Here is a 13636-nt window from a genome sequence, read left to right as displayed (position 1 = left end):
GACTGACTTTCATTTAATTGTTGTAATTTAATTAAATTACAATTTAGATTAGGCTACCAAATTAAGTGTAGCCTATTTAGTGTGGAGTCAAACAAATAATTCCACTCTGAAAATGTATAATTGATCTCGTTCTAATTAAGGCAACTCAGCTGTTTATGAAGCTGCGTACATGTGAAGTTTGTCTAAATGTTTTTTACTGCAAGGTAGCCTAATTGTGAGAGGAGGTCGTGGGCACAGTGTTGTTCCATTTGCCGATTTGAAATGTGGGCGGCTTCTTTAACCCACGGACACGCGGTGGTCGTCTAGGCCGTCTCACTCTGGGTGTTGAGGACAGCAGACCAGCAGTTCTGGTCTTTCAGGCGCTGCTGCTGAGCATGCTTGAGTTTGACAAGGTCACCATACTACAGCATGACAAATTTGGCCGCTTATATTTAGCTGTGTACACGACGCCCGTGGATTATGCCTTGGGTCTCTCGGGTTTCGTCTTCAAGTGACTGGTGGGAGTGAGTGCTTGTGAGGCGGGTGACTTGTAGCAGCTCCTCAGGTGTTTTGAAGGTGGGTTACGTTCTCGCGGTTCTCTACCGTGCAATCTTTATTTGCTCTCTCGCTTTCTCTCTGCCCTGTCTTTTTGTCATTAGTTGGGGGGGGTCTCTAAACTCTGGCTATCCCTCCTTAGTTATGTGAAACCGAACGCTTTTGTCTTGGTTAAGGGGAAAGCAGTTTAGCACAGGTGTCAGGGCGCTAGTGTTGTGTAATGACGGCAAATGACAGCTGACAGGTGTTTTTAAACGCTCTCAAGAAGGTGGACGGGAAATTGATTTTTTCACTCTTCCAGAAACAGCTCTTTTTTGTTTTTTGTCAGTCAGGCACTGAGGCAAGTGGTCCGAGGGCATCATGGATGCCCTGGCGCTAGAGGCGAAGGGCAACAAGGCTGATGCCCCAGCTGCTGCCCCTACCAAAAGACCAAAGCAACCGAAAAAAGCTAAAAGAATCGTTTACTTTGAGTTGGAGATATTGCACGCAAAGACAAAGGAAAAACTCCTCCTCCTGGACAAGGTAAGTGTGTGTGTGTGTGTGTGTGTTTGTTTGTTTGTTTGTTTGTTTGTGTGTGTGTGTGTGTGTGTGTGTGTGTGTGTGTGTGTGTTTACATTTACCTGAACAAATGTGGGGTTATGGTTTTGTTAAATTAAATTCTCAAAGCACAGACAGGTCAGAAAGACCATTTATCTGTAATGGACATGATTTAACCACAACAATTCTACAAAGCAAACATTAGCAGTGCTTATTATGATATACTAATAATAACTGAAATGCCATGAGACTTGCTCCTCTATCAGAGATAGGCTATCTGTCATGTGTGGGGTAGCGAGTCTCACAGCCAGTGACATACTTAACCGATACTGTGGTTACATGTGGACATTATCCGGCTGGTTCTTTGAGGTCGTGTTGCATTTGGAAGGCGAGAATACCCGCTGAGCTCACAGGAATCTCCTGAGCTAGCCGTGAGTGTGCGCTCTCTGCTTGGTCAGGCAGCCAAGCTAGCAGAGCAATGCATTTGGCAGGCATGTGCATATATATGTGCACAGTGTATGAATATATTCAGATGACAATAACTTAAAAGGCGGCAGTGGTACATTTGTGAGATGTTTTCTTAGAAATCATGTCTATCGGAGGCAGTATTGAAATGATTTTTGCTTACATATTCCTTAAACATATGTTGTTGTTTACATCAAGGTGGAGCCCACTTCAACCATTCTGGATATTAAGTCCATGTTCCACAAATCAAGTAAGAAAAACAGATAAGGCATTACATTACTGCTCTGAAGGGCTCCATGTTTGAATCATGCTGCGCTCATCATCCATATTATCTCTTGGTTCCTCCCAGATCCACAGTGGTATCCTGCTAGACAATCATTATGCTTAGATCCAAGTAAGTAGACTGTTTCCATTTCAACCTGTGAAATCACAGAAGTAACATCTCCACACCTGCCACAGATATTCCTCTGTGGGAACTAGAAGCTTCTTTTGGCAGGTTAGCTGTTTGGATGAGTTTTATTTAGAGCTGTCTTCATGACTGATTGGAAAATGATTCTATAGAGGGGAGGTCGCTCAAGGATGAAGACATCCTTCAGACCCTTCCCGTTGGAACTACTGCTACTTTCTACTTCAGGGACCTTGGGGCTCAGCTCAGCTGGGGAACAGTAAGTCTGCAGGGTCGCCACAGTGAAGTATGACCTCTACTCTACTCGAGTGCCCAGACAGAATCACAGCATGCACAGGCATTCTTAAACAGGATGTCTTTTCTTTTTTTTAAGTGACATAGGACCCCCAGTCATTCACAAAGACACACAACAGTAACAATAGAACACACTCTACCCCCACACAGTCTGTTTTCTGTTACTCACACACACACACACACACACACATTTCAACTACTCAGAACACACATACACCACTGAGAAGATATGCTGACAGACAAGTTGACCATCCTCTTGTTCAGTTTTCTCTTGCTTCTGTGGTAGCCCTTCTTCCTTCCTGGAACATGTAATCTCACCAGTGTCATATCCACGCAGGTGTTTATCCCTCTGCCCTCCTGTTCACCTTCTGCTGGAAGCCCCTGCAGCTCACATTAGCCCTGATGCTCACGTCTAGCATTGCTGTTGTGGTAGCATGGAAACGTGCTGCTAACTGCTGCCAATGAATGTTAGTTTTAAGTGCTTCAGAATTCATTAGTCTTCATTAGTGTTCCACCACCTTTTCTCACCAAATAGTTCCTGTTTAGTCCTGTTTGAGGGTCAGTTCGCTTTGAAATAGTTCTGCCATGCACTCTCGTTTAGACAATGCCTCTTTAGTTGAATGCCAAGTGTACAGAAGGTAATGACACCGTCATGTATATTATGGAGGCCTTTCATATCCCACTTAGCAGAGCACAGATCTCTATTGGCTACTTGAATTTGACCTGTTGCCCTCGATGATAACAACAGTTGTTTTGCAACTTGATCACTGAATTGGATCACCTGTGCCTAAGAGCCCGAACCAAAAACGAACTATTATTGAGGCAATGTGAATTTTATTACTCCTACTGTTAAATAGCAATTTAATATTTTTAATGCAAGTTCTCTACCACTGTGTCTTTTCACTCACTTTCACAACCTTATTTCTCTAGGTGTTTCTGGCAGAGTGCGTTGGACCCCTTGTCATCTATCTGTTGTTCTACTTCCGGCTCCCCTTCATTTATGCCCCTAGATATGACTTCACCACCCCTAAACAATGGGTTGTACAGTGAGTACTCGTCATTTCCCACCTATTAACCAAGGTTTATAGATTGACTTAGCAAACATTCGTTAGCTACGAGGTTAATACGCCGTGGCGGGCTATACATGGAAATGCATCTCTTTCCTTCATTCTTCTTTTATGATTAAAGCACAGTCTGATTCACTGGGCTAGTAGGCACTGTGGTTAATACACGGGTGCGCTTAATACTTTTTTTCTTTTTTTTTTAATTTCCATAAAACACTGTCCTGAGGTTTATACACAATGCTGCTAATACACTATAGACTGGTTTCATTTGACCCACATTGCATATCCATGCTGTTGCACCATTGTCCATCTACTTCACAGGGTGTATTATTAGGCAGATTGTTGCTTTAAAACCAGGCCCTCATGTGATGACACTGCTGGTGTTTTCTTACAGTTGTTAAAGTAGACATTTACAGTGTGGGATGATGAATAGACTCATCTAGTGTGATTGACTGATATAGCATGCCCATTACCCGAGGTCAAGCCTTCATCACCCAGCTTATGTCTCTCATTGCAGCCTTGCCTGCATATGCCACTCCTTCCACTATGTCAAACGGATCCTGGAGACCATGTTCGTGCACCGGTTCTCCACAGGCACAATGCCCCTCCGCAACATATTCAAGGTAAGTGACGGAGGAGTTTAACCCCGATGGGACGAGTCCTTGGCTCATCGCACATTCTCTAATTTGAAGAAGCGTTTATAAAGGTTGACATATATGACCGTGAAGCCACTGACACAGCACCTTTCGTTTGAATCCCTCAGTGGTCAGTGATTTTGACAGTATTACTGACATTGCACTACATTTTGTTGAAACTCAGTTTATAAAATGGCCTCTCACCCTCATTCCTGGAACTAATTTGGTGTTTTACCACAGTACTGTTCCAATTCAGTTCATAATGATATTCATGGTTTATGACTAGTTTATGACCGGTTTTAAGTCTGTTGTAGTGGATTTGGAGTTTACCTTTGTAATGTGGGAGGTTACAAATGACAAGTTACTCTATAACTCAGTTACTCTAACTGTGATAACTAAACTAAAATTCAACTTATCAAACTAATGTAACTTATTGGATTTGATTACTTACGATTAGTTGGAATGGCAGATAACATGAGCAGTGCAAACAATGCTCAAAATTTGAGCTGAATGGAACCTGTCTGCAGACATCTAAGATTACACCATAATGAATATTACATTCTACCTATAAACTCTCTCTATATTTAAAAGAATATCAGATGTATCCCCTCTGTAATCACCAATATTTTATTACCGGTACATGTTTCTCAGCAACTCTACCAAATTACAACTACATTTATTTTGTATTACCAATGTAACTTTGTTACATAGTTATGAATATCATAGTGTGGTGTAGCACACTGGTAGAAAAGGGGCTCTAGTTACCACATCATTTGACACTTCAGACATCTCCACAACACACTGAGGGAGTATGACATGCCATTTCACATTTAAGAGATCCCTGCGGACACCTTATGCTTGATCATGTCACAGAATAAGTGAAATCTTATCAGAGTTTGATTAATTAGAATTTTAGGGAAACACATTGACATGCAAATATCACATCATATTTTATTTCGATATGGATTGTTCAAGGGCTGATTTCACAACAAGATTAGGTAATGATTCTTCCCACGTAGAGTTGTTTGTGCATGGCAGGAGCTAACTAAAGTCATTTTTGCTACGATGAAACATTTTTGAAACTGCTCCCTTATCAAGTTCAGGTTTAAATATAGCTCAGACAGCAGCTGGAAGTTTTCATAGAGCGGCAGCACCCTGACATGGTGGTTGTGACTTTACCTGTGACTAAGAAATGACTGGCTCCCACATTATATTCTATACCATAATATGCAAACATTAAGTGTTTTTCGAACTTGGTTAGCATCCAAAAAAGATTGCACGGCTGAGGATGAGTTTACTTAATTAAATCCTCCTGTTAGTTAATCAGTCTTGAACTACCGAGACCAAGATTTATGCTCACTGATGGAGTTGTATATGTAAATTGCCATTTGATTGAGAGGAATGCATATATAAATGCCTTGTTCTTATGGGTTAATTTTAAAGGAACACACATCATTTTTGGGTTAAATAAGAGGGTACATACCATTTCTTCTCTGAGCTGTATACTAACTGGTGTAACCCACTTCCAGGGAAGTATACTATAAGCTAGGCTAGCAGTGTTAACGGAGCCAAACAGGGTTATTGCAAGCACAGAGAAGAGAAGGGGGAGTGTTCTTATGGAACTGGGGTAGACAGCAAATGAGCAAATTTCACAAAAAGCTGTCGTGTTCCTTTAAAATTGACCCAGCAATTACCCATAACAACAGCCATGATATTTCCCTTTCAGAATTGCTCCTATTACTGGTTCTTTGCAGCATGGAAGGCATATTACATTAACCATCCTCTGTACACTCCACCAAGTAAGACATACCTCTCATTTTTAACACTGTTTTAAAGCATTTCACAAGATTATCAACAACACCACTGTAAATATGTGTTTTCAGTGTATGGGGAGCAACAAGTAAAGACTGCTCTTATGATATTTCTGGTAAGAAGCAGTTGTGGTATAGCTAATACATATTTTATTGCTCTTTTGGATTGCACATTTTTTAACGCTGAAAGACATTGTTTGAATTTATATTCACAGTTCTGTCAGTTAGGAAATTTCTCCATCCATATTGCCTTACGCAACCTCAAGCAACCTGGTGAGTTAATGAGGCAAGATGGCATGCTCTTTCCCAAGAGTGCATAGGCACACCCACACCTTTTAATTTACTGTCGGTAACTGCTGAAATTGGTATGCACTATGCAGACATCCAAGCCAAGTGCTGTCACATTGAAATGCAGTTGAAACTTTCTCATCTGACGTGTCATCACAGGTTCAAAGGTGAAGAAGATCCCTTATCCATCTAAGAATCCTTTCACATGGATCTTCTGGGTGGTTTCCTGTCCAAATTACACTTACGAGGTATTGAAGAATGACATCGACGCGCTGTGTGTAGTGGTATTTGCCTGAGTACTGTTGAGTGCTGCTGCCCCCCACTGGCTAGATGGATGTTTTGCATTGAGTAATGAGGCAGACAGTCCCCTGCCAGACACAGTGCTGCTGTAAGCTTGCTAGAGGGCATTCTCGTCCTGGAGCTGTCTCACAATGACATCGCTACAAAACATCACATATTTAAGAGTCTGAATGATGGAGAAGCACCAGAATAACTTACTGTTTATGGTTTGTGTGTGTGTATGCGCGTGGGTGTATGTTTGTGTGTGTGTGTGTGTGTCCTCTCCAGTGTGGCTCCTGGGTGGGCTTCACAGTGATGACCCAGTGTGTGCCCGTGGCCGCCTTCACCATCGTGGGCTTCATCCAGATGGCGATATGGGCACGGGGCAAGCACCGCAGCTACCTGAAGGAGTTCCCACACTACCCCACCCTCCGCTCCTCCATCCTGCCCTTCATCCTGTAGGGCACGCCAGACACCCTGATGGACCCTGGGGACTCAGCAGTCCTGAGTAAGAGGGAGAGAGGAGGGGGGGGGGGTTACCCCCATCACCTCTCCATCTGCTCATGTCAGCAGATGTTTACCACAGCATCTAGTGAACAGTTTAGACTCTGAGCAATGAAATGCTCTTGATGGACGTTGAAGTGATACTAGACAAGGAAAGTGATTCATGAATTACATTGCCTGTGTCAAATAAATCTATTTGTAGCCTGAAACACTGACTTGTGGGTATTTATGCTATGAAGGTTGAATGTGTTAAAAGAAACTGTTGCCATCACATCGAATGAATATTTCATGCATAACTACACAACACCATTAGTCTAATCAGTGGGAGTTCTACCTCTACCCAATAACCTATTGCTTTTATCTATCTGGATTACAATAATAACTATCCAGATGGTATACTCTGAATCTATAAAAAGTTTTTTTTTATAATTGATTACACAAGACCAAATTCATATGTCACTTCTTTCTTTCTCTTTGTGGATATAATTATATCCTTTACACAGAAATGACTAAAATATACTTTCAGATGAATCTGAACATTTGCATTGGTATTTTGGCTGTTGAAGTACCTTGAGTTAGCCTGGGTGAGCCCAGACAAATCTGTGACCACTTTTGATTTGTTCTGTAGATCTACCTGGCCACCTTCCAATTCCCAGCCATTCCCAAAATCACAGAAAACCCTTTTTAAAGTTAATTTCACTGCTGGATATGTCATGCCCCTTGGAAATGGGAAGTTAACGAAGGGTCCCCTTACCAATTCTCTTTTAAAAGTCCGGTGTCAACAAGACTAGCCTTAACCGTTTCAGGGTAACCCTCATCAAACTGGAAATCAAACACCAAACAATAAAACTTTTGTCCCTTTCAATTTTCCCCCCAAATATATGAAAAAGAACACTGCGTTTCCACATCAAAGCTCAACATCCATGGTGCTGCTTGGACGCAAACGTCCCCTATCTCTCCTCTCAATTTCAGCTGATGGTCTTTGCTGTCTCAGTTCCCTCAGCCTGATTTTTTAAAATCCAATTTTCCTACAGCTACAGCAAGACTGGCACACTCTGAAAGGCATTCAAACGTCTATGCTACAGCAACACTGGTACACTCTGACAGGCATTCAAATGGAAGTGTGTAAAATAGACATATCGGTATAACCGATGCTCAACCATCACAACACAGAAAACAAATATTGAAATTGATGCCTTGAGTTCGCATTTGGAAAATAAATTCCAGAATGTGACTGAATAAACTTATTGTAACCATGAAGAAAAGATGATTATATCATCAAAAAATATCTTAAATGTCCGCTTGAATAGAGGACACCCTAAGAGATATGATAATGCCTACTTGGTGGATATGCAATCAATGGCATAAAAATGCAAATAAAATCAAAATGGGATTCCTGAAAACCCTCAGTTTAAAAAGAATTACAATGACATGACAAAATGAAACAGGACATAGCCTCATCAGATGCTCAGTCAAATCACTTTAATATAAGCGCCAGTACAGGTTAACAAAACAAACCTGCTCTTCCAAACAAGGTTTCCCCCGAGGCCACATCATACTTTATCGTCAAACTGTTAGTTCTTGAGAGAGTAACAATTTACTCTTTATGCCCAAAACAAACACTTTTCTGTTTCCTGAATTCAAATGAAAATGCATCAGTTTATGTAACTTATGGATATTTCTTCTCCTTAGTGCCAGACACAGAGATATTATATTCATTTTTTTATTTTTGTTTCACATGCATTGGATGCACAGATAAGTACCTTCAAATAAAAACGGAAACCTGATGTCTGTAAAATCAAGGAAACAGTCTGACTTAACAGTACATAACGGTTAAAATGCTATTGTTATGCATCTTATACACACATACATATATACATTCAAATCCAGAGCTAGTGGTCAAAATTACTGCTCCATCAAGGCAATGGCAGTGTATGTACCATGTAGCCATTAACTTTATAACACTATATACATTAACCATATCTTACATGGAATCCACTAAACAAGGTCTCCACACATGTGCAAAAGTAGAAGCTGTTCAGAGGCCAGTCCCAGAAACAGAGGGAGAGAGATTGAGATGTGGCACAAGATAGTCTGTGCTCTCTCAGTTCTGAGGATGAAGGGTGAGAACCTCAGCTCTGGCTGACGTGGTTTTTAAAGTGTCTCAGCTTGATGCCACTGTTTCAGTGGTGACCTTTCTGACTCACTCAGGGTCAAGATGGCTAGCTTGTTCGCCCTGTCTAAGAATGAGTGAGTGAGTGAGTAAATGGTTGAGAGACAGGCGTCCCAGGTTGCTGTACGGACGCCTAACGGGGAGGTGGAGAATGGCGACCATCAGCTGAGGTCACCGTCGTCCTGGAAGACCCTCCTCTGCAGCATCTTCACGTGCCGCTCGTAAATCTTGAGGGCAGGCCCAAGCCTAATGGACAGGCCGGTCAGCACATCACTGCGCTGCATCAGGAGAAGAGCCCGGCCATCAATTTCCTGTCAAGGACAAAATGGTGTAAATAACAAAAAGTCAGACGTTTGACCTTATGTAGATTCATCTTAAGAGTGGTGATCATGATTATTTTTGCTTGTCATTTATCTCCAGTATGGCTAAGAATATCAAGGGATCTGCTTTAACAATTCATTTTAAAATGGTTACTCTGTTGCAAACGACTGTGATTGAACATATAGCTCCCCCCTGTGGTGAGAGCAGAGAGGACAGCCTAGGGGTATATAGTACCTGGGTTCTGAACACCAACGCCTGTTCAGGGAACCCTGCTGTGGTGAAATAACTGGCAACATCTGCCACAGTCCACTGCATCGGATCCGTACCAATCTCCCCGCTGCCCTCTGAGCTGAAGACACAAAAAGCAAAATGGACAGGCATGAGAAACAGTTGAGGCCATGTGGCAATATGAGAAATCTTTTCTCTGAACCTGTCAAGATGTTGGCATCTGCGTTCAAACAAAACTTGAACGTGGCTCTTGCATTACTACATACTTCAAACAGATAGAGAGGGACTTACAACATCTCACTGTGTGTGGGGGTGCTTGTGAGAGTGTGCATGCATTTGTGTACATGTTAACTAACCTTCAACATGAAATAAGTTGCAAGATAAAGAGTCTATTGTTTGCTTTTTATCCTATTATGAACATAGAGCTCTAAAGACATATATACACTTCTCTGCTCTGCTCTGTATCCTTGACGAATGCATCTTGTTCCAGAGTGGAGGTCACAGTCACCTTCATCCCCTTCGTACTCTCCTTACCTGGAACAGGACAGGCAGTCAGGACAAGATGATCAATCACCACAAACCAGCAGATAAAACCCCACAAGGTCATCATCTCATCACACAAGGTGATAAAATTGGGCCCTCTCCACTCACCATTCTCTGAGCCATAGGAACACATTTGAGAATGTCCTTTAGAGACCTGCATTGCTTCATCCTGCAGACAGGCACACAATAAAGTGAGTGTGCAACAAGTACACACTAAAGGACTTACATTATACAAACACATGATATACATCCAATATATACATCCGATGATCAAATGGACTGACCTGCGTGTGGCTGCACTTTGACCCCAGCTGATCCGGTGTGGCCGCACTCTCTACTGCCCTCATCCCTTCTTCTCTCTTCAGAGCGTACCTCTGAACAGACGGGCAGAGAGCAAGAGGCTGGCTCCCCAACTCCAACACTCCTATCACACACACACAAACAAATACAGTTAATTGCATTTCTTAGCATGCCTAGCACACCTTTCATCTGCATATTCCCTTTAAAGGCAACGTTTTGAATGACTATCATCAGGGGCGCTGCTTGAAAATTTGGGCCCTATGACAGACAATAACCCCCCCAACCCAGCCCACCCACCAGCGGCGCCCCTGACTATCATTATTACCTGTCTCCCGGAGCGATCCAGTTGGTAGGGGCTCTGCTTGGTAGGCATTGCCCTCATATCCCTCATGTTTTAGTGGGGCCAGGCTAGGAGAACATTTGCCCAGGCTGGGCCTGTCTGAAGGCCAGTGGCCATTGCATGATGGGCCCAGGGGGTGAGGAAGAAAACTGACATGGGCACAGATGCCCATCTCATTTCCATGCCCAGAGCAGGACCCAGTGTTGCCACACTCATCCTGTGTGTTGTCTGTGCCATCCTGTGTCAGAGCGTTATTCAGTTCCACGGCCATGGACACGCTCCCCTGTGAGACAGAAACTAATGTGATGCTGAGCAATACTTCATTATATCCACATGTTTAATTAAAGTTAACAGTGAATGAAAATACAACTATCACACACTAGAGCCCACAGCTTGAGATTTATATTAAAAAATTGTAATAATACAAAAATGTCATTATCTAAGAGAGAAATAGTGTCCAGCTAGGGAATTTTCTCTGGTTTTCAAGAAAATGTGCTGGAATCGAATAATAAGATTTAGGTTGATGCCCTAAGAATCTGTTGTCATATGATACACACTGCCCATCACTGGTAAGAATGCAGACCACCATGATCATTCACATTGTCCCATCGGCATGGGCAATGCTCTTTCTGATTAATTCAATGAAACACATTACCGACATGACCCCGTAGCAGCATGTTCGCGTTTTCGAGATCGGTATAACCTTCTTGCTCTTCGTCAGAGAGAAAATGTCTGTGAAAGACAGTCAAGTTGTTTTGTGTCTTTATGAATGCGTTATGTATGTAAACTGCGCCATATCAACAAACGCATTAACACTGACCTTTTGCCTGAGTGGATAGCGGGCATACAGAGTGGGATAGCCCATCATCATCTGCTTGAACGCGAATGCAGAGATAAAGCGCTAATGCTGAATACTGAAGAGCGTATGAAACTGTTTGAAACAAGTGACAGTGGTTGGTGCAAAAAATTAAATTGCTTTTGTACGATTGTAAGAAATATGTGCTGATACACTGCTCGCATGTCGACCCACAACGTCGGGCAGTCTCGAAAACGTTGCGAGTTTTTAGGCCTTGCTAATGTCCGTGTCTTCACAAAAGCGCTTTTTGGGAGGCTACGATTCGCGAAAACACTTTCATATTTCAGAGTTTCAAAGGGGTCAAACGTGTAGTTTGCAAGCGGTCGGTCGCCCCCCCCCCCCCTCCTCAAATGTGTTTCCAACGACACATGAAACGTGAGCCGTGTCTCGCCGTACGTATGTCTGTGTGTAACTAGCTGAGGCGCGCGAGTGCGAGCGCTAACTCCACAAAGCCCGCCCCGCACCTCACTGAAGCGCTTGCGACTGAGAACACGCAAAACAGACAACTAGCCTTCAGCCTGTCCTGTCGATAATCACCAAATACACAAACACAACTGTTTAGAGTGTTGAGCAAAACACAACAAGAGACCAATCAGATAAGACATCCGAATTTGAAGAAGTTTCCGTTATTTCCAAAAGCTCTATCAGTTCCTCTCGCTTGGATTACCTATTTCGTTCAGGGGGGAAAAGGGGCAAAACGCAGTGCTGACGTGCAATCAAAAATGCTAGCTAGCTAGCTGCCTTTTCCTTTGCATCGGCGCTATGTCGTGAGTTCTTCGATAACCGCACCGACTACTTCGTTCCCACTTCCGAGACGAGCAGGCTACTCTGACAATTAGCTCCAGTCGACGAAGCAGATCTATGCAGGCAGGCAGGCAAGCTCACTACCCATTCACTTTGTTTTGACTAAGGGACATCTCTCCCTGCGACAGGCGCTCGTTCATACCTATACACCCCCTTATCTTAGAGCTTTGAAGTGCATGACCTTTGAAATGTATCGTCCTCACGGCGCTCGCGTTCAGAGCTGAACCAGTCGATCCCCTATATCCAAGCTGTTTTTGTTACGTTCTGGCCTCATGTCGTTGCATGCTTGGTCTACACAAGGCTCTAGTTTGTAGGCTACTGGTTCTTTCTGTTCGTTCTCATGGTACATGTCAAAGTTTTATGCTTTTTGTTTGTTGCATTAGTTACAGTTTCTACTTGGTTGCAAACTTGGTTCACAAACACTTGCGTTGTTCACGCTGACAGGAGAGCGCCTTCCATTGTTGGCGTTATTACCCTGGTCATGAGAGGTAGTGCCGCTCCCCGTCTGCGGCAGTTTTCTGTGGGTGCACTTGCTTAAATCACTAAAACCATTAACATCTAAATTCACTTTGACGAATACCTGTGTCAGTGTGAAAATGGTCGTTTCAGACACTAAACTCACAGTTGTATCCTCGCCAATGTCGGTAGAATCTACTGTTGTGTCAAGCGTAGAGTCGTGAAACTGGCTGCCATGCATTACTTCCATATCCCCCATCTCATCCTCCGTGGGACCGAGAACACTGTCGTCGTTGCTCGAATCTGGGAGCGCTGGTTGTTTTACCACTGATCTATTTGTCACCTGACTCAGTTTTTTTCGATTTCTTTGAACCTTTGCAGCATTTCGATAAGAAATCGAGCCTTTGTAGTTAACTTTAAGGACCGTTTGTTCTTGGATCAGTTTCTCCAATTCTTTACAGGTTCGATCTGGCTCGGACCCGTGTCGTCTTCGTACCATCCTACAAATTCTTTCAAGATCTGGTCTCGCTTTTCTTGACCGTAAAGAGTCTATCGTCTCAAGTATCCAGTCGCGATACGATGGTTCAGACATTTCTTTACAAACAGGTTCGTCGGATTCTTTGAGTGTTCCCAATGTGACTGCGCTACTTCAAGCCGCGGTCGCGGTCCGAGCCCAGTTGAGACTCGAGAGAACGGAAACCTCACTGTACGCGTGCGTTGCTCACTTTGTGCGCTTAAGGTGGACTGCCCGAAGTGGAATGTGCCGCCAGGGGAGCAATTTAAGGGCGTACCGACTGG

General features: G+C 43.1%; 2 protein-coding genes across 7 annotated transcripts; one reads left to right on the top strand and one right to left on the bottom strand.

Annotated features, from left to right (window-relative positions):
* The first annotated feature begins 307 nt into the window (after positions 1 to 307).
* tecra (trans-2,3-enoyl-CoA reductase a) lies at positions 308 to 7026 on the top strand. Of its 2 annotated transcripts, none has more exons than XM_042087540.1 (12): positions 308 to 555; positions 867 to 1056; positions 1735 to 1786; positions 1886 to 1930; positions 2098 to 2201; positions 3167 to 3282; positions 3818 to 3923; positions 5662 to 5734; positions 5819 to 5862; positions 5962 to 6019; positions 6194 to 6282; positions 6602 to 7026. In XM_042087540.1, the coding sequence occupies exons 2-12, from the start codon at positions 895 to 897 to the stop codon at positions 6773 to 6775; spliced, it is 1023 nt and encodes a 340-aa protein (XP_041943474.1). In that variant the 5' UTR covers positions 308 to 555; positions 867 to 894; the 3' UTR covers positions 6776 to 7026. The 2 variants fall into 2 exon arrangements, with proteins under 2 accessions (XP_041943474.1, XP_041943473.1); XM_042087539.1 differs by having other exon boundaries at positions 309 to 555; positions 863 to 1056.
* A 1251-nt stretch (positions 7027 to 8277) lies between these two features.
* samd1a (sterile alpha motif domain containing 1a) lies at positions 8278 to 13598 on the bottom strand. Of its 5 annotated transcripts, XM_042087536.1 has the most exons (8): positions 11543 to 12224; positions 11378 to 11454; positions 10708 to 11005; positions 10367 to 10506; positions 10191 to 10251; positions 9983 to 10073; positions 9546 to 9660; positions 8278 to 9301 (listed from the first exon to the last, which is right to left on the bottom strand). In XM_042087536.1, exons 2-8 carry the CDS (start codon positions 11381 to 11383, stop codon positions 9152 to 9154), a joined length of 861 nt encoding a protein of 286 aa, XP_041943470.1. In that variant the 5' UTR covers positions 11384 to 11454; positions 11543 to 12224; the 3' UTR covers positions 8278 to 9151. The 5 variants fall into 5 exon arrangements, with proteins under 5 accessions (XP_041943470.1, XP_041943466.1, XP_041943467.1 ...); XM_042087532.1 differs by lacking the exons at positions 11378 to 11454; positions 11543 to 12224 and adding an exon at positions 12963 to 13598; XM_042087533.1 differs by lacking the exons at positions 11378 to 11454; positions 11543 to 12224 and adding an exon at positions 13005 to 13595.
* Between the last annotated feature and the right edge of the window lie 38 nt (positions 13599 to 13636).

Source organism: Alosa sapidissima, chromosome 3 (assembly GCF_018492685.1).
Source record: "Alosa sapidissima isolate fAloSap1 chromosome 3, fAloSap1.pri, whole genome shotgun sequence".
NCBI classification, from domain to species: Eukaryota; Metazoa; Chordata; class Actinopteri; order Clupeiformes; family Clupeidae; genus Alosa; species Alosa sapidissima.
The sequence above is the reverse complement of the archived record's forward strand: the minus strand, read 5'-3'. Positions and strand labels throughout refer to the sequence as shown.